Source organism: Hibiscus syriacus, unplaced genomic scaffold (assembly GCF_006381635.1).
Source record: "Hibiscus syriacus cultivar Baekdansim isolate YM2019G1 unplaced genomic scaffold, ASM638163v2 tig00111989_pilon, whole genome shotgun sequence".
In the NCBI taxonomy this organism is placed as follows: domain Eukaryota; kingdom Viridiplantae; phylum Streptophyta; class Magnoliopsida; order Malvales; family Malvaceae; genus Hibiscus; species Hibiscus syriacus.
In genome coordinates this window covers 503,021-524,884 of record NW_024063230.1, presented here as the reverse complement: position 1 = coordinate 524,884, position 21,864 = coordinate 503,021, and the positions used below count along the sequence as shown (strand labels likewise).

The 21,864-nt window shown below is 36.2% G+C and overlaps 1 protein-coding gene across 1 annotated transcript; it reads left to right on the top strand.

Annotated features, from left to right (window-relative positions):
- The first annotated feature begins 222 nt into the window (after window positions 1-222).
- On the top strand, window positions 223-4,540 carry LOC120173843. Its single transcript, XM_039180903.1, has 3 exons — window positions 223-471; window positions 854-965; window positions 4,347-4,540. The coding sequence occupies exons 1-3, from the start codon at window positions 223-225 to the stop codon at window positions 4,538-4,540; spliced, it is 555 nt and encodes a 184-aa protein (XP_039036834.1).
- The last annotated feature ends 17,324 nt before the right edge of the window (window positions 4,541-21,864 follow it).

Sequence of the window (21,864 nt, the reverse complement as noted above, 5' to 3'; positions counted from 1 at the left end):
ATCGGAAGAAAGTAAATGGAAAAAGTTGTTATTTTAAGATGCATGTAGGTTCAGAACCTAATTCACCTCATAAAATTACTGAGCAAAAATTGGAGGATTTTGTTATCTAGTTTTGACACCTGCCACAAGTGTAATCAAACATCATTTCAAATTGGTAATAATAGGCTTAGACTTGAAACCTCTATAGATGTATTGTGTTGGCTAGCTTTACAATGGCTACCAATGAGAGGTCGTGATGAGAGTGAATCTTCATATAACCGAGGAAATTTTCTTAAACTCTTGAAACAATTAGCCTCTTATAATAAAGATGTTGAAAATGTTGTATTAGAAAATTCTCCAAAAAATTCTTCTTACACTTCGCCTGAGATACAAAAGGAGATTTTACATATTCTGGAAGAGAAAATTAAGAGAGCAATTCATGAAGAAATTGGTGAAGAAAAATTTTGTGTTATTATTGATGAAGTAGAGGATGTATCAAGAAAACAACAAATGACTATTATTTTACGGTATGTTGATAATTTCGGTCTAGTAAAAGAATGTTTTTAGCATTATTCATGTTCCTAATACTTCAACAGTGGCTTTAAAAGATGAGATATTTTTTGTTCTTTCTCATTATTGCTTTAACATAAAGAATATTCGAGGCTAAGGTTATGACGGTGCAAGTAACATACGAGGAAAGTGGAATGGGTTACAGACATTAGTTAGCAATGAGTGTCCTTTTGCTTACTATGTGCATTGTTTTGCCCATCATTTACAATTGGCACTAGTAGCTGCAGGGAAAGAGGTCATACCTGTTTATCAATTTTTTTCCAAGTTTTCCTTTATTATCAATGTTGTTCTTGCCTCATATAAGCGCATCGATGAACTAGAAAATTCTCATTCTAACGAGATAAATCATTTGATTGAAGAAGAACAACTTGAAACTGGAACTGGTTTGAATCAAACAAGTAATTTGCAGAGGGAAGGTGATACTCGATGGGGTTCTTACTTGAGATCAATTTTAAGCTTGATAAAAATGTTTAGTTCTACTTGTGTTGTTTTATATAAATTCATTGATGAAGGAAGAACATATTCTGAATGTGGAGAAGCGGTTACAACTTTAGAGACCTTGACTTCTTTTGATTTTGTCTTCATTTTACATCTCATGAAGAAAATATTAGAAATCACCGATTCACTTTCTCGATAATTACAACGAAAATATTAAGATATTTTGAATTCACTACATCTTGTTGAGAGTTCAAAGATACTTTTGCATATATTTAGAAATGATGGATGAAATAATCTTTTTATGGAGGTTACCTCATTTTGTGAAAGTCGCAATATAGATATCTTATATATGAGTTCTATTTATAGAGAAAGAGGAGGCCGCGCTCGTCGTCAAGAAGATTATTTTATAGTTGAACATCATTATCAAGTAGAATTTTTTTATGCTACAGTTGATGTTCAACTACAAGAGTTAAACAATAGATTTAATGAGAAGTCGACAGAGTTATTAACTCTTGGTTGTGCTTTGGAGCCAAAAGATGGCGACAAAATTTCAAGGTTGAAGACGTTTGCAATCTTGTGAATAAATTTTATCCGAAGGATTTCACAGAAGTTGAAAAGAATGATTTACGAATATAATTGCGTCATTATGAGGTGGATTTATCTTGGAATTCAGGTTTAAGAAAATTGTTGACAATCTCTGACCTAATTAAGTGATTGATGGATACTAGGAAAGTGAGCACTTATCCATATATATTCCGAACGGTAAAATTTCTATTGACTCCCCTAGTTTATACAATAAGTGCTGAAAGAGCTTTTTCTATAATGAATATCATTAAGACAACACTTCGCAACAAAATAGAGGATGAATTTTTTGAGATTTGCATGCTTATCAACATTGAAAGAGATACTGCAAGGAGCTTTAGTACAACATCGCTCGTTGATGCATTTCGAGATTTGAAGGAACAATGCGTTTTATTGTGATTATGTGATAGTTATGTCTTTTGCGCTTTTTAAAATCGTATTTTTTATTATTTACTTTAATTTAATTTTTAATTTGTTATTTCATATAAATATAGAACTATGCATATTTGATGTTATCATTTATATTTTTTTAAATAAATAAATAATAAAGATAAAATTATATATATAACTTAAAGCTATTAAAAAGATTCGGTCTCTATTAAGATCTGGTTCTGGCTCCGTCCCTACTAACAGTTAACGTATATTATTGATATTATATTTCTACCTATATTTAATTGATGTTGTGACATATGACTTGTCACTAAAGTGATGATGCGACATATATTGTGTCATCCAAAGTGATGATGTATACATACCATATCACCAATTAAATATATAAAAATATCATGTCAACAACATGTGTCGACTGCTAATAAACTAATAATTTTCATTCAACATAGATTATTTTGACAAAAATTAAAATATTGAGGACTAAAATACTTCAAAAAAATAAAAAGTGGTCATTTATACAAACATTAGAAATTAGTTTTGTGGGCTCATTATGAAACGGGACATATCTTCCCATTTCAAAAAAAAAAAAAAAAATCGCATCTATATTTTTGATAGTTTAGAAATTCCTTTAATTAGATTTTCACAGGCTATAATTTTTGGAGTTAGTAAAATTACCAGTTGTTATTGTGAAATTCTAATTTGATAAAATTTAATTATTTTTTTACTATTAAAAAAGTTATTATATCTTTTAAATTTTAAAATTTTAATCATAATTTAAATAATACAGATAATATAATTAAATTTCATAACTTAAAATTATCAAATTAGATAATAGAAACTGAATCTAGAACAATATATAATACAGAGAACAAGGGTAGAGTTTAATTAATAAATTTTATGGTTATTATTTCGATCAGGACTGAAATCTCAAAATATAGAAAGTACAATAATTAAATATGATCACATCAAAATATATGGACTAAAATTATAATTTATGTATAATATAAATAATAATAGTGAAATTTAACCTTTGCTGTTCAATGAAGAAGTATTTTGTCGAATAGCTTCAATTCGATAATAATAAAACATAAAGCATTTGAGAAAAACATTTAATTGAATTTATTGAGTGAATTTAATTATAAAAAAAATTATTTTATTTAAAATATATAAATTTAAGCAATTACGATTTATAAGATTAATAAGATATATTATTAATTGATTAATAAAATTCTAAATATATATCATCTTATAATTATCTCGTACTATTAAAAGAAAGTTATAATTTTTCCTAAACATTCTCCCGTTCTTTGTTTGTAATATAATTTGGGAGATTTTTTAATTAAAATTTTCATTAGGTTGTAACACTAAAATTATCATCCGATCATGGTATCTGGAAAGCAGTCGATTTGCAGAATAGTTTCAAGGGTAACTATACCAATAACACATCTACTCATATGATAGAAGGAAACTAATTTTATTAAATTAAACAAATCGAAATAAATATATCTCTCCTATCAAAGATTGAATATGTCATAATTTAATAAGGTGAGTAGGTGACAGCAACCGGTAGACAAAAGGCGAGAAAAGGAAATCTCTGCAGGGTGTCAACCACGTAGTTGTTCTTAATAGAGAATTATCACCAAATATTCATTTCTAAATCAGATTAATTCAATAACAATTTCTTAATCCATTTCCTTCATTCCTTGTGAAAACTCCCAAACTTATTAAATTAGTGTACAATTTGTCCCATGGCTCCAAAGAGTCAGCAAAATACAGCAACATATTCGCTGTCTTGGTAGTGCAATGTTGTTCTATGATTCGTATGTCAGAGGGCTCCATTGAGTGTCGGTCGGATTACAAATTATCTATTAGGCCCTCAAGAAATAGTCAAATTATAAAATAATTTCTGTAAATTTATAATTTCATTTTGATCCTGAAAGCGCTTGAAAAAGTTTATGCTTTCCATGCAAGAATAGGATCAATATTCTTTTTTTCTAATATAAAAAGGTCGAGTCATTGTTCATAGTGGCTGATGCAAGCCATCGTTACAGCAGTTGTATATATAAATATGCAACATCCTTGACGAACCTTCCTCTCTTTAAAGGCTGATTTCATTGATCTGTAACTTGGTTTTGTCTGCTCAAATGGCGCACGGGTACTTGATTTTGATTTCCTTTATTTTCTCAACAGAAATATTATATTTTAACTTTTAATCTTGAATTGCAGAAGGTGGTAGCGAAAATCATGACCATGATGATGAAAGACAAAGAAGAAAGCTAGAAGAAGCTGTGCCGACATATAGGTGATGTATACTCAATCAACAGACGTTTTTTTTTCTAATTTTGTAGTGAAGCATCTAGTTTCTAACGTGGGATTTTGATGATAAGGCGTTGATTCGATAGCGGTGGATGTGAAGGAGCAGAAGCTGACGGTCATAGGAGAGATGGACACGGTTGCCATTGCCAAAAAGCTCAAGAAAATAGGGAAAGTGGAAATTGTCACCGTGGGACCTGCTAAAGAAGAAAAGAAGGACGACAAGAAAGATGAAAAGAAAGACGAAAAGAAGGATGACAAGAAATGATCGTTTGAATTTCTAGTTTCCTTTCTTCTTTATTGTAAACAAATTGAAGTTTGTCTTGTTTGCATATCCTTTAGCTTAGCTACATGATTAAACATGGAAATAATACGGTATTCACTGTCGTGCTTGATTCTTCGTTTCATTTGCTGTTTCTTCCAGAACTATAACACACAAGCATGCAGAAACGACAAATCAAGAGCAGCCTTATTTGGGACACTAAGCATGGAATAACAGGAATGCATCAATCATACATCATGATTTTACATTAAAATTGTTATCTTAAAGCTCACAGTTGAAGATGGTCTCTAGAAAAAAAATATTTAAATAATGATCAAGATGCTGCTGATGCGATGGACCTAACTTACTTCCAAGGTCAGCATGGCTGCAAAACTCCAGTTGCAGACAAATTTTTGGCATCAGCTTGGGGAATAAAGAGACTATAAAAATGGTGAAACATGCCTGGAATCCATTTTAGACTGCTCTGCATTCCACTATCTTTTTGTTTGAATCTGGACCTTCAAAACTTGTTCTATTGGCAAAAAAGTAAAGTGATCAACTTTTTTTTTCTTTCTAGATTTCGTGATTTGGATCTAAGAATTGTGAGTACAAAGTACAAAAGAAGGGGAATAACGACGTGACTAGCTTTGGATCTAAAATGTAGTACGATTGTACAAATTGTGAACCTGCAAAGCAAGCATAAAGCGGGTCAAAAGATATAGGAATAGCTAAAGTCAACGCTAACAAATGTTTAAGAAAAATAAAGAATTGGAATGAGATGATCCATGTTGGATCCAACGCATCAGCTCCTGAAGTTTCGATGTCTGTTGATTTAATTTGTGTTGACAATGTTTGTATTCTCGTTGGTGTGTTTCTTCTATAGCTGTGTGTTCAGGTTGTGAAAACAGTGGCATCTGTTCCGGACTGTGGCCGGATGGTGAATGGAGGAGAAGAGTGATGCAGCAGTTTTATATCCATTGACCCAAACGCTAAGCGAATCGAGTCAATTCTCAACCAAGTCCAGAGCTAGCCCAGACTGTCTGCCTTGATGAACTAACCCAAGATCGATTCATCCCAGGCATGATTTGACCTAACTAAACTGATCTAGGACCGAACCAAGTCCAAACCGAACGGTTTGACCCGACCCAATATCTAACCCATTTGACATTATTCTAGTTGAGCTGAATTAATTCGAGTTGTTGATCGTTGACGATTAACCTTGACTTTTAATTCTTAACCATTGAACGTTGAACAAAGACCTGGAATAGTATATGTAACCTCCTAGACCCGGCCTAGACGTTTCGACCAAGTCTAGATGATCACATATTCCTTCCATATTTAAAACATTTTCAAAATACAATTAAGAAATTAAAATATAGATTACAGAGTGGTGCGGAATAACCACCAGAAAAGCCATAGGAAATTTCAAGTCCATAATATGGTACTAGATAGAAAACAATCACCGAAACATCCATACAATAATCAGATAAAGTTTCCATCGTCGAAAATATAAAATAACAGTAAAACAATATATAAAGATAGTAGCAACATACATGCCACCAAAATATATGAAAAAGGGGCAAAAGGTCAATACACGATTTCAAAATGGAAAACGATAGATCCTTCTGGTGCCTAGTCTGCTAGCCTATTGTCGGGGAAATATCTGAAAAGGGTAAAAAATTACAGTGTGAGATAAAAAGCTCAGTTTGCTTTTTACGCTGCAACGGGAAATCTAAATAATTATTGTAATATAGTTTATTTCAAATGTATTTTAGAAAACATGTTTTTAAAGTATGGACACTACCCCCATCCGAACACCGAATTATGTAGGTTCTTCAGAACCATACACCCACTTGTACACCCAGAAGTGCCCTATACTGAAAGTATAAGGCCTACAGAAGAACCACTTGTGCATAAAGCATAGGTGCCTAACAAAAAGTAATAGTATTCGTAGACTAAACTATGTCTGAGAATTTCCTTCAAGCAACTCCCATGATAGTGAAAACAAAATGTAATTTGTAAAACATTAAACCATGAAATTTTCCATAATCAGATACATAAATGCAGTAACCAGAGATCACACCAGAATATAAAGAAAAAAATATCAAAAATCAGAACAATAAAATAAGACAGATGTCATAAAAGGGAGTATTTAGTATCATCAGAAATTCTAAATCAGCCAAATAGATAGTTTAAACTAGAAGTGTAATACCAACAGGAACACACCTGAATCGGTCTGAGTAGTCGGGTACGAAAGTCCACTAGCAGGATCTGCCTATCACGAGCGAGGGCAGGGCTAGATCATACGAATCAGAAAGTAAGTCAAAATCCTAGCATGATAAAATAAAAGACTCTAATTAAACAAATTTCATAACCTACGGGTAGCTCTCAAAGAACGCGTACTAGAATGGTCTGTCGGACGCGACGCACCGAATCTAGTCGACCCTGGATCAGGGGAAACACGAGTACCTTCACGAAAATATAAGTTCAGATCAACCATATTTGAATCCTAAATAAATAAGCTAAAAAGCTAAAAATACTAAACAATTTTGGATAAAAAGGCTCATTTCAGGGCTTTCGGGTTGGAATTTGGCGAAACGAACCAAAAAATCAAACTTAAGACGTCGAAAAATGTTTGAATAGGTGGTTCTGGGAAAATAAAAGATCAATCAACGCAATTAGCGGCTCAAGGGCGTGGTTCGGGTCGGGTTAGAGGTTTCAAACCGTTTGGCTAGTCGAAAGCATGCCCACGCACGACGGTGACAGATGTGGTTATTTCTGGCGGTCGGTCGACCACCAAAATATGCAGAATTTAATTGTTCACAATGGGGTGACACTTACTGGTGTTAAATGGCGATGGATCAAGGAGGAGAGCATTTTGAAGCTTCTTCGAAATCTTCCTAACCTCACCGTCCTTCACACCGATGACAATGGGAAAACCAAGGACACCAGCCGACTCCTCTTAACTCAGAAACACAATTGCGTTGGCGTCGTCGTAAACAGAGGTCTGAGCGGTGACAAAATGGAGGTGGAAGATATTTTGAGGAGAGAGAAAAAGAGGGCAAATAAAGTTAGAAGAGAAAAAGAGTGCAAAGGCGGAGAACGTTTTGAAGCTTCTTCAAAATCTTCCTCGAATGTAACTGAAATTAAAATTAGTTTTGATCGAAATATTTAGGCACTACTTTGGGGTGTGACAACTCTCCCCTTAAAAAAATTTCATCCTCAAAATTTACATTGTCTAATAGATGCGGGAATTGAGCTTCCACCGACTTCACGTCTCCCAGGAAGTCTATGGGTTCATGATTGCTCCACTGAACCTTAACCATCGAAATTCGCCTATTCCGAAGAACTCTTTCATCTTGGTCTAGAATCTAAACGGGCTCATTATTATAAGACATATCAGGTCTCAAAGCCACATTCTCTACCTGAACGAAGTGACTTGGGTCCGGACGGTACAATTTTAACATAGAAACATGAAAAACATCATGAATACGACTGAGCTGTAGTGGTAGCTCAAGCTGGTAAGCCACAGGTTCGACTCTCTTCAGAATACTGTACGGTCCAATAAACCTTGGGCTCAACTTACCTTTGCGTCCAAATATCAGAACCTTCTTCCACGGAGACCTTCAAAAATCCCTAACTTCAAACTCAATATCCTTTCTCCTCTAATCAGCGTAAGACTTTTTCCTATCAAATGCCTCTTTCAATCGATCATGGATCAACCTAAGAATATCCTTAATCTCCTGGACTAATTATAGACCCAATGCCCTTCTATCATGAAACTCAGTCCAATAGATAGGAGTACAACACTTACGTTCATACAGAGCTTCAAAAGGTGCCATACGGATGATGGCCTGATAGATGTTATTGTATGCGAACTCGACTAACGGTATGAAGTCTTTCCAACTACCACTAAAGTCGATCACATAACCCTGAAGCATATCCTCCAAAACTTATATTACTTTCTTAGATTGACCATCCGACTACATGAAATGCTGTATTGAAATTCAAACAGATTCCTAAAGCCTCATGATGTGCTTTCCAAAACCTAGAAGTGAACCTTGGATCTCAGTAAGAAATTATGGACAATGGGATGCCATAAAGTCTAATGATCTCGAAGATATACAACCTTGGTAGCTTGCTCAGGGTATAATTAACTCGTACCAGAATAAAATAGGCTGACTTAGAAAATCGATCGATGACCTCCCAAACAGAATCATTTTTCGAAGGAGTCAAAGGCAACCCAGTCACAATATCTATCGTAATACATTCCTATTTCCACTCGAGAATCATGATGGGCTAGAACAGACTAGACGAATGTTGATGCTCTTCCTTGACCTACTGACAAGTCAAGAAACTCACCACGAACTCAGAAATATCCTTTTTTATACCATCCCAATGGTAACGTTCCTTGAGATTCTCATACATCTTGTCTCCACCAATATGCATAGCATAAGGATTGTTAAGGGCTTCCTAAAGAATAGTCTACCTTAAATCACTATACTTAGGAACACATTAACCACCACGAAAACACAAAATACCATCCTGATTAAAATTATAATCTGAGCTCGATCCTTGCTCAAACTACTTCACCAATGGAAACAAAGAGTTGTCTAGAAGCTGTTTAGCCTTAATTTCCTGGTCTAAGGTCAGTTTAACTTGCAACACTATCAACATACTACCATCTTCATATAAACTCAACTTGGCAAACAAGGCTCTCAAATCAGAATCTGTCTTATGACTCAAGGCATCAGCTACCACGTTAGCCTTACCAGGGTAATACTTGATCTCAAAATCTTAGTCCTTAAGAAGTTTCAACCAATGACACTGCCTCAAGTTCAGTTCCATTTGAGTAAGCATATACTTCAAACTTTTATGGTCAGTAAAGATATAACACTTCTCCTCATAGAGATAGTGTCTCCAGATTTTAAGAGTAAAAACCACATGAGCTAACTCCAGATCGTGGGTGGGGTAATTACGCTCATGCATTTTCAACTGAATGGATGCATAAGCCAATATTGTTCCATCGTGCATCAAAACACATTCTAATCCAAAGTGAGAAGCATCAACTGAAAAATCCTTCCCAGAATCAGGTTGAATCAACACATGAGCTTCAGTCATAACGGTTTTCAATTTCTCAAAACTAGACTGTTGAGCTTCAGACCAATCAAACGGAATATTCTTCCTCAGAAGCTTTGATAGAGGAGCCATGATGATAGGAAAACCCTCAACAAAATGACGGTATTAACCAACTAATCCCAAGAAGCTACGAATCTTCAAAACATTCTTGGGTTGTTTCCAGTTCAAAATAACCTCCACTTTATTCGGATTTACTCGAATATCTTCAGCAGAGATTATATGCCTTAGAAAAGTCACCTCTATGAGCCATAACTCATAATTGCTCAACTTAGAAAACAACATATGCTCCCTTATGGTTTGTAGAACAATCCTCGTATACTCTTCATGCTCTCATTCAGTTTGGGAATACACTAGGATGTCATCTACAAAAATGATTACAAACTGATCTAGAAAAGGTCGGAACACTCGATTCATCATGTCCATAAAGACAGTAGGGGCATTGGTTAACCCGAATGACATCACTAGGAACTCGTAATTCTCATATCTAATATCCAAAATATAAGAGAATAACACTTCAGAACCTTTCTAGATCATTCTTTCAGCAACCAAAGCAGATATAATATTCGTTAGAAAACCACGATGTTCCCCAATTAACACTATCATCCTATTATCAAGAGTCTTCAAAACAGCTCTTTTGGTCTCACAATCAACTTAACTCAATGTTTACCCAGTCAATTGATTCTCAGAATTAAGTCAAAGTTCTCTAAAGACATCTACTACAGGTCGGCCAAGAAATTTCCCCATGAACCTCTATAGGACACTTTCTAAAAACTTGGTTCAATTATACAGAATGATGAACTCTTAACTGTCACAGTTTTTTCAGTAAACTTTACATGAATATTAAGACCCCATACACAAAATTCAACACATAGAAAATGTTAGAACCAGGATCAATTAAAGCAAAATATAGGATTGAATAAATAGTAACAATACCTGCAGTCACGTCAAGTCCATCGTGATTTTTTTAGGCTCTAGCTATATACACTAAGGCAGTCTGTCTGGCCTCTATCCTAGTTGTACCCCTACTCTAAAAAGGTCGGTCTCTACTAGTAGACTTGGATGTCTTCTGTTGACTACTACCCCCAGCTGGAGTCTAAACAATACTCTGAGTACGAGCAATCATATAAATTGAAAAATGAACAGTAGAAGCTGACTTCAGATAATATCTCAGAAAGTGATCTTGATCCACATCTAAAACAAGTACCCGTCTTCTTTCTACATTCTCCAAAGTGATACTTTCCATAGTACTTGATAACTCCATAAAAGTACCTTATTTCTAGTCCTTTTACTTAAGTTATTTCCCCGTCTAAACAAAGTATGCACAACTTATTAGTTGCATTTAGGTTATATTTGTTTGTAGTGGATAAGTTTTAATTCGGTAAAATTTATTTGGTTTGACTGATGCTGCCGAGGACAAAAGGGCTTTGTGTGGATTGTGTATGTGCAAGAAATTTCCTAAGGAAGAACATTTTAGTCGCGACAAAGTATTTCGTAAGGGCTAGTGGGATAGATAAGATAAAGACAGTGAGGAGCAGATTTATCTTGCCAAGGCAAGATTTATCTTGCTAGTCTGAAGCGGATATGACGAAATTGATTATGTCACATGCTAGCTGTACGACTACCCTCATATGCAAGAAAGCCCTTAAGATTCTGAAAACAACCAGCCACATTTCCTTTTTTAGCCTAGACAAGACAATACCGGTTATTTAGAGAATCTCCTCTTACGCGAAACCCTAAGAGAATTCCCTTTATAAATACCCAGCCACAGCTGCCAAAAAGAAGGCAAGGAAGTTAGAAGAGCTTTAACTAAAGTGTGAGCAAGCAACTGCACTGCTTCCCCAGAGTTTCCCGATCGATCGTCCTTGGTGTCCTCCATAGCGAGGCTGTAGTAGAGCGACAGTCAGGCCTCGATAGAGGCTGACCGCCAAGGCAGGCGCGGTGTTGATCAGAATTATCACGATAGAGCCCCTGGTTTTGGGAGTCATTCTTCCTTTGTTCTTAATTTTCTTACATTTTTAGGGTTGTATTAAAACAATGATACTTTGGTTGACTTTTTGATAGCACCATGAACTGTCTTACTTGGTGTTAATCTTTGTTTTACCTAAATATTTATTTTCTACTTTATGAATGATGAATTATGATTTTACTCATGACTGTTTTGTTCATTGTTTAAACATTTTACCCTGACACTGTAAGAGCTTTGAGAGATTGCCTGGGGTCTTGGTGAAACACATTCTGACAATGTAAGAGCGTCGAGAGATTGCCGGTTGTCTAGATATTGACTCTTAGATTCGAGAGAATTAAAATAGGTCTAAGTGACCAATGGGATGGATCCGGGATGGTGATGTTCTAACTTGTCTACCTTAGAGATAAGGAGAGGGTTTTAATCGACTAAAAGGGATAGACGCTAGAGTAGGATAGACAGTAATTACAGTTTACACTGAGAGGTATTGCTACAACAACAGTCTGACAAACCAAGGGTTGTAGTTAACGTTGAGTAGTATTACTGTAACAACCATCTAAGACTACTCAGTAATCCTGTCAGACAACTTAAGCATGTCATAACAAATCATTCTTGAATTAGAATCATTGCTTGTCAATACAAAAGATTAGCATGAGTGCTCTGTGATAAGTCTGAATATGTGAGGTTATTTTGAATATATTTGAATCAATGTTTACTTTTGCTTTATTTTAATTCGATAGTTCCACATATCTATTTAGTTTCGACCAAACTTTTCTACAAGTATACTTTATAATATTTCCTTGTTTTGCTTTATTACTAATAGTTCTCTAGTTTGACAAGATTCCAGGAATTAGCTTGTGACATCTAATTCTGTTTGTGGTGAAACTTAAAAAGAATCGACTAATCCCTGAAGAGAAGGTAACTCACTTACCCTAAATTACTTAATTTGATTATGTATATTTTCACATAATTGCTTGCCTTAGCATATACATTTACAAGCGATCAAGTTTTGGCGCCGTTGTCAGGGATTGGCAACTGATGAAATTTTTATTTTTCACTATAACAAGTTTTTCTTGTCACATTTTATTAACTTAGTTAACTTATTTTCTTTTTTTTTCTTTTGAAGGATTTATGGTTGCATAACCCTGAGATCTTCTGGTAAACCATTAGAACCATTCAACCTTGAAATTGAACAGTCGATTAGACAAAGGCGACGTAACCAACGAACCAGAGAATATATTAATCAACTATAATTTCAAGGTAACAATATGGGAGATCAGGCAGATCCTGATGCGATAATTAATCTTCAGCGAGAAGTTGTAAGACCACGAGCAATACGAGATCACTTGAAACCAATTTTCGACGATTTAAATCCAGACATCGTGGCACCTGAAATACATGCAACCCATTTTGAGCATAAACCAGTGATGTTCAACATGCTAAACTCCATCGTTCAATTTGGTGGTTTACCTAATAAGGATGCTAGGCAGCATATCCAAGCCTTCCTTGAGGTGTGTGATTCATTCCGACAATAAGGAGTGTATGAAGATGTGCTTAAACTTAAACTTTCCCTTATTCCTTACGCGATAGAGCGAGAGCTTGGCTCAGTGGAGTTCCTTCAGGCTCAATGGAATATTGGGTAGATTTATGCAAGAGTTTCATACTCCTATACAATCCACCCAATATGAATACACATCTATGCAATGATGTTGCCAGTTTTCGCCAAGGAGATGATGAATCAATGTACGAATGTTGGGATAGGTATAAAAGTGTACTTCGTAAATGTGTGAACCATGGATTTCATGATTAGACTCAAGTTGTGATGTTTTACAATGGAGTTAATTCACCCACTCGAATAATGTTAGATTCCTCAACAAATGGTACTTTACTTGACAAATCACCCGAGGAAGCCTTTGATATCCTCGATAGGATAGCAGATAATGACTATCAATTCCCGACTACAAGACTGGGAACCGGTAGAAAAGCATATGGAGCATATGAAATTGAGGGTAATGATTCAGTAATGGTTAACTTTCTGCCATAACTAATATGTTGAAAATTTGCAGCGTCCTAATGAGGTTAAAGAAGTCAAAGCAACCAGTAATGCATGCATATTTTGTCACGGCAACCATCATGAGAGTAAATGTCCAGAAAACCATGAGTCTACTAATTTTTTGGGCAACTAAAACCGAATCAACAATAACCCCTACTCAAAAATATACAATCCTGGTTGGAGACAACATCCAAATTTCTCATTGGGTAATCAAGGGACCAATAACAATCAGACAGGAAATTATAATGAGCCACAACAGAGTAACTCGAACCATCAACATTTTCAGAATCAACATCATCAGATGCCCTGGAAAAACACTAAAGGTATAACTTCTTCCTCTAATACCAACTCCAATTCTAACTCTTTGGCAGCTTCACTGCAAGAATTCATGGCCTCGACAAAAGATTTCATGGCTTCAACAAAGACTTTATGCACTAGCACTCTTCAACAATAAAAATCCAGGGAAATTTGTTGCAAAGTCAAGCTGCTCTTTTGCAAAGCCATAGCTCATCCCTGAGAGCATTAGAGAACCAAGAGGGTCAAATCGCTACGGCATTACATTCTCGGCCACAAGGAAATCTCCCTAGTGATACCGAAATCACTAAACATCATGGAAAGGAACAATACAGTGTACTTACACTAAATAGTGAAGCAGAGATTAACCAGGATGATAAGTTTAGGGGAGGACAACTGGACAATTTTCACCAAGGCATTACACAACCAGAAGATCTAGCTGAAGATGTGAAAAATGATGAATTGTCCAAAGAGAAGGAAAATGGTGAAAGCTCCAAAAATCATCAACCAAATAATGTGAAATTTATGGCCAAGGTCAAAAATTCCTCAGCACCAACAGTAGATGACGTGAGACCTCCATCACTATTTCCTTAACAATTAAAGAACCATAATGATGATATACAGTTCAAAAAATTTATTGATGTTCTGGATCAGTTATATATCAACGTACCTTTACTTGAAGCCATCGAGCAGACGCCTTCTTATGCTAAATTCCTAAAAGAAATTGCCACAAAGAAGAGAATGGTAGAAAATGTTGCCACGACAACAAAAATCTATTATGCAGTAAGCAAACTCCCACTAAAACAAAAAGACCTTGGCATTTTTGTGATACCATGCTCAATCGGTAACAACTTTGTAGGGTGAGCTCTTGTTGACTAAGGGTCGAGTGTAAATTTGATACCAAAGTCCATATTTTTAAAACTAGAAAGGTATAACACTTACCCAACCACAATTATCCTACAGCTAACTGATCGGTCTTATGTGCGTCTTGAGGGAAGAATATAAGATGTCATTATGAAGGTGGACAAATTCGTATTTCCAGTTGATTTACTCATCTTGGACTGCAAAGCTGATGAAAATGCACTTATCATCCTTGGACGACCCTTTTTAGCCACTGGACGAATCCTAATCGATTGCGAGAAGGGAGAGTTCACAATACGGGTAGGAGAGCAAAGCGTCACGATCAATGTATTTAACTCCATGAAATATGTGGACGACTCATAAAAATGCCAATGCATTAAAGACATGGACCCAATGGAAGAAGAGGAAAAGGTAATTCTGGCCACGTAAAAAAAAATTCAGAAGACAATTCTGATAACTATGGCCTTGGAAACAGTTATTTGACTAAAGCACTAAATGTGTTCCTTGCCAAAGACACCAAAGCGGATTATGAAGGAGAATCAGAGGAATAATCTAGTTTCCTTCATACTAGATCAGGTATGAAATTTGAACCCTTATATTTTAATGAAGTTAGCCCCCCATAATTATCTCTATAACATGTGCTAGGGCAACATAAAAGTAAACTCTTTCATGTTATCTACTATGCTAGTTGTACTCTTAATGATGCACAAGTAAACTATACCACCACTGAAAAAGAACTTCTTGCAGTAGTATTTGCATTCGATAAGTTTAGGCCATATCTCATAGGAACTAAAGTCATTGTGTATACAGATCACTCTGCCATTAAGTATTTGATCAATTAAAAAGATACAAAACCTAGGCTAATCAGATGAATATTATTACTACAAGAGTTTGACTTAGAGGTCAATGATAGAAAAGGTACGGAAAACCAAGTGGTAGATCATTTGTCAAGACTAGATAACAAAATTATTTATCATGACATGAAAGATATTCAAGAGGACTTCCTTGATAAGAAAATTTTATTTGTCACGGCTGTGCCGTGTTATGCTGACATTGTCAACTTTCTTGTTAGTGATATTATGGCTCCATATTTATCTAGCCAAGGCCAAAAAAAGTTTCGAGATGATGTGTGACATTACTATTGGGATAAACATTTCCTATTCAAACAATGTGGAGACCAAATAATCAGAAGATGTGTCCTAGAAGAAGAGAACAAATAAATTCTACTTCAATGTCACTCATCACCGTATGGAGGACATTTTAGTGGGATGAGAATAGCGGCGAAAGTGCTTCAATCCGGTTTCTATTGGCCAACCTTGTTCAAAGATGCGCACGAATTCTACAAGTCATGTGATAGATGCCAACAACATGGAACATATTAAAGAGACATGAGATGCCATGGCAAAACATTCTGGAGGTTGAACGTTTCGATGTATGGGGGATAGATTTCACGGGACCCTTTCCCACATCTTTTGGTGATCTATGCATACTCTTGGAAGTAGACTATGTCTCCAAATGGGTGGAAGCCATAACAACACCTAAAAATGATTCCAAGACCGACTTGAAATTCTTGCACAAAAACATATTCACACGTTTTGGAACACCATGAGTTATCATCAGTTATGAAGGCACACACTTTGACAATAAATTAATTGCCAAGGCGCTAAAATGATATGGAGTGCGACATCGAATAGTTATGGCATATCACCCCCAGACTAATAGACAAGCCGAAGTCTCTAATCGGGAAATCAAACAGATCCTTAGAAAAGTGGTCAACCCAAGTTGAAAGGACTGGTTGCGAAAGCTAGATGAAGTATTATGGGCTTATTGCATATCGTTTAAGAAACTGCTAGAAATGTCCCCATTCAAACTCGTTTACGGTAAGGAATGCCATTTGCCTGTGGAAATCGAACATAAAACTTATTGGGCCATCAAGAAATTGAACATGGATGCTCAGCTTGCTGGAGAAAGAACACTCTTGGACCTAAATGAAATGGATGAATTCAAAGCTCATGCTTACGAAAATCCCCGCCTATACAAAGAAAAGATGAAACAATGGCATGACAGAAAAATATTGCCTTGGCAATTTTATTCTGGACAACAAGTGTTGTTCAATAATTCACAACTCAAATTATTTCTAGGCAAGCTAAAATCAAGATGGTCAGGACCGGTCATCGTATATCAAGTCCATGACAATGGAGATTTAGAAATCAAGAACCGAGATGATGGATCTATTTTCAAGGTGAATGGGAAGCGACTAAAGGAATAAAAAAGAGCACCAGTCATGCGCAACAAACCGACATCACATGATGCCTAAGAGTTTACCTTACTTACCTAAACAATATTCGTTACCTAGGCAACGAAAATTTGAATTTTGTACATAAATAAATTAAGTTATTTTAAGCACTAGTTATCTATTTTACTTTATTTCTTTTATTTATTTATTGTAGGCCTGCAAGGTACACGTGGCAGCAGGGGTGAGAACTTACGCATGAAATGAAGAGAAACCCTAGAGCAACAGAGGTTTTGGCGGTAATTGTACAGAGGGAAAATATCTATGTCAAATCAAATATTGAGCCATTAATTCAATATCTTTTCCCCTCTCGTTTTTGACCAAATTTCCCCAAAGAAACCTCCAATTAACTTTCCAAAAAAACCAACTTACACTTTATCTTCCTCATCGTGCATCACTTTTTCTCCTTCAAAATTGTTTCTCTTCAAAAATTTCCCCTATCGTCGCCGTGAAACACACTGTACCAATAAGTATCATGGCCATATCGAAGAAAAATCTCAGCCCCAACACCAGGCTTTGAGCGTTTCCAGACGGTTGAAGCCGAGGCACGATTCAAGAACATCTAAAAATGGCAAGTATATTTGGAGGATGGTTTCGCTTTCCCATCAGAAAACAAAGAACCATTCGGACCAAAAGTAATGGATATGGTTCAAAAACACAAATGGAAGAAATTTGCTAGGCATCCTAAAGCCGTAGTGCCAGCAATGGTTCGAGAATTTTACACCCATCTTGAAGACCCATCCCACCACACCGTTTATGTGAGAGGGAAAACCATTCAGTTTTCTCCTTCAACACTCAACTGATATTTCAAGTTGGGAAAAATGGAGGATCAACATAAGAAGTTTGTGGCTGAGGTAGACCAAGAGACTTACAGGGGAGTACTTGAGGACCTCTGTTTTGGATGGGCTAAATTCGAAGGAAACGAGCCAACAAGGAAACAGGTTGATCGCCGAGCCTTTAAACTAATGGTGAAGTTGTGGAATCACTTTCTCAAGGGTAAGCTAATGCCAACCTCCCACAACACGACCATACTAGTGAAAAGACTGATGCTATTATATTCAATAATCTATGGGCGAGCGATTAATGTTGGAGAACTTATCTTCGAGCAAATCCATGAATACGGTAAAAAAAACTGAGGTAATCTCTTATTTCCTAACTTGATAACTGTTCTGTGCAGGAAAAAGAAGGTCCCCAAAGAACTATTTGAGGATTTCATCAAATCCAAGGAGGGAATCACCAAAAAGAAAGTGCTAGAATTAATGAACTTTAATGACAATTCCCCACATAAAGGTCTGGAGAGAGGAGCAAAATCTGTTACCGTGGCCAGAATGGTAGTAGTGGTCACATACATGTGAGAAACTCGTGAGAATATCGAGCGTTTGGAAAATCATATGGAGATCTTCTTTGGGTACGTCAAGGCAAGGGATGCACAACTCAACGCCTTCTTCAAAGAACTGCTCCCAATCACCAACGAAGACTTGCCGCCCTTCCCCAATGTTATCCTGAAACACACTGCTGGCAGCAGTACATTTAATGCCTCGATATAGAATGTTCCCCCAGAGGTACCCACATACGTCCCTCCACTGGCCACTCATGTCTTGCCCATACCAGAGGAAGGCCACGACGACATAGATGAATTCCTCAGATTCTCCTCATTCTTTACTTCCGAAAGAACTCAGGAGATTCCACCTGACTTCTTTGCCGATGAAGATTTCACTCCAGACCGACCCAACCCGAACAAGCACCAGAACAATCCCCCATTCTTCAAGCAACGCTAATTCCTGAAACAACTCAAAGACAAACTCCAGTTCTTGCATAACCCACTCCCGCTGAAGAACAACAAACACCAGCAAGAGCCTCGAGCACCAACGACACATCAAGCGAACAACGAACCGTGTCCTTCAGCTATCCTCTCGAAGATTTTAGTAGCAGATTCGTGATCAGAGAGTCCCCCTTATCCCATCGACGCAGTACACGTGCGTACAGTCAAACCACACCACCACAGTAAGATCGTACTTTAATTTTTTTCGTTTTATCTTATAATTTGCACATATATATATATATAGTTGAGTCTTTCATGCATTGAGGACAATGCATCCCTAAAATTTAGGGGAGGCATTATAGCATACACAATTTGTTAAAAAGTAATTAATGATAATTGGTTAAAAATTTTGGTTGTCATGATATAAGCCTGTTAAGACTATTATTTGGAATGGATTAGTGATGCCTGATAATGAATGCATAATTTAAGTGCCTAGGCCACAATTATCTTTAAGACTGTCGAAAGAAGAGAACCAACCTTAGCTTGATTCTTTGAAAAACTATAAACACGATTGTAGGCTTTCTCTGCTTAAGGTAATCAATAAATGTTTTAGGAAAAGAACTCTTTGCTTACCGAGATATCAAAGTATTTTAAGGTTAAAGTCGAACTCCCTAGTATTTAAAAACTTGAAGAAAAAAGTGATATTCCTCTATGTAATGACATAACCATAAAACTCCAAAAAAATTAAGAGTTGTCGAGGCATATGAGTGAACGAATGTAGTCACAGATGACCCTACCCGACTAGCTTGGGGGTGGAAGGTATGCTTCCTTTCACCTAGAATGTGGGAGGGTAGGTGTGATGAGCTGACTCCCTATAAAAAAATTGATAAATAACTAGGAGTGGAAACTGAGCCAGATAAATAATTTGATGCCTAGACAAAACAGATGTACTTACTTGAAGTTTTCTAATTACTTTAATGCATAGACTGATTACAATCACGTAAACACGATAGTAGGGAATCCTGACTAGGAAAGGTACTTGACTGATATGACAGTTAAACATGTTGAGGCCAAAATTTTGTTGAGGGCTGAAATTTCAAACCACATAATATTATTAATAATGTTTTGCCGTGATAACTCCATAAAAGTACTATATTTCTAGTCCTTTTACTTAAGTTATTGCCCATCTAAACAAAGTATGCATAACATATTAGTTACATTTAGGTTATATTTGTTTGTGGTGGATAAGTTTTGCTTCGGAAAAATTTATTTGGTTTGACTCATGCTGCCGCGGAGAAAGGGCTTGTGAGGATTGTGTATGTGAAGGAAATTTCCTAAAGAAGAACTTTTCAGTCGTGACAAAGTATTTCACAATGACCAGTGGAATAGAGAAGATAAAGACAGTGAGGATCAGATTTATCTTGCCAAGGCAAGATTTATTTTGCTAGTCTGAAGCAGATATGACGAAATTGCTTGCGTCACATGTCAGCTGTACGACTACCCTCACATGCAAGGAAGCCCTCAAGATTCTGACAACAACCAGCTATATTTCCTTTTTTAGCCTGGACAAGACAATAACAGTTATTTAGGAAATCTCCACTTACACGAAACCCTAGGAGAATTCTCTTTATAAATACCCAGTCATAGCCACAAAAAAGAAGGCAATGAAGTTAGAAGAGCTTTAACTAAAGTGTGAGCAAGCAACTGCAATTCTTCCCCACCATTTCCCGACCAACCGTTCTTGGTGTCCTCCATAGCCAGGCTATAGCAGATGGGCGGTCAGGCCTCGAGAGAGGCTGGCTGCCAGGGCAGGCGCGGTGTTGATCAGAATTGTCACGACAGAGCCCCCGGTATTGGGAGTCGTTCTTCTTTTGTTCTTAATTTCCTTACGTTGTTTGGGGTTGTATTAAAACAATGATACTTTGGTTTACTTTTTGATAATACCATGAACTATCTTACTTGGTTTTAATCTTTGTTTTGCCTAAACAATTATTTTCTGCTTTACGAATGATGAATTATGATTTTGCTCATGACTGTTTTGTTCATTGTTTAAACATTTTCCCTGACACTGTAAGAGCTTCGAGATATTGCCTGGGGTCTTGGTGAAACACTTCTTAACAATGTAAGAGCGACGAGAGATTGGCTGGGGTCTTGGTGAAACATGTCTTGACAATGTAAGAGCGCCGAAAGATTACCGGTTGTCTAGATATTGACTATTAGATTCGAGAGAATTAAGATAGGTCTATGTGAACAATGGAATGGATTCGAGATGGTGATGTTCTAACTTGACTACCTTAGAGATAATAAGTGGGTTTCAATCGACTAAAAAGGATTGACGCTAGAGTATGATAGACAACGATTATAGTTTACGCTGAGAAGTATTACTACAACAATAGTCTGACAAACCAAGGGTTATAGTTAACGCTGAGTAGTATTACCGAAACAACAATCTAAGAATACTCAGTAATCCTGTCGGGTAGCTTAAGCATGTCATAACAAATCATTCTTGACTTAGAATAATTTCTTGTCAATACAAAAGATTAGCATGAGTGCTCTGTGGTAAGTCTGAATATGTGAGGTTGTTTTAAATACATTTGAATCAACGTTTGCTTTATTTTAATTCAATAGTTATGCATATCTATTTTGTTTCGACCAAACTTTTCTACAACTATGCTTTAGAATATTTCCTTGTTTTGCTTTATTACTAAAAGTTTTATAGTTTGAAAAGATTCCAGGAATTAGCTTGTGAAATCTAGTTATGCTTATGTATGCTTGCACAGAATTGTTTGCCTTAGCATATAAATTTATGAGCGATCAGTACTCACAAATTGTCGGTAGAACCACCCTAGCTAGAAACCAAAGTCATCGGTGTAGTTGACACTCCAAACCTTGAACTCGTACCACCTCTTTGAGAAGATCCATCCATACTCTTCTTGTTGGGACATGAAAATGTGTCAACTGAACT

Bases quoted from the DNA above. Each gene is read 5' to 3' on its own strand.
- LOC120173843 (XM_039180903.1), top strand. From the start codon at position 223: ATGAGAGGTCGTGATGAGAGTGAATCTTCATATAACCGAGGAAATTTT. The intron at 472-853 runs GTATCAAGAAAA...GCCTCATATAAG, and splicing joins TTATTGATGAAGTAGAGGAT to CGCATCGATGAACTAGAAAA. The intron at 966-4,346 runs GTGATACTCGAT...TTTGATGATAAG, and splicing joins AAGTAATTTGCAGAGGGAAG to GCGTTGATTCGATAGCGGTG.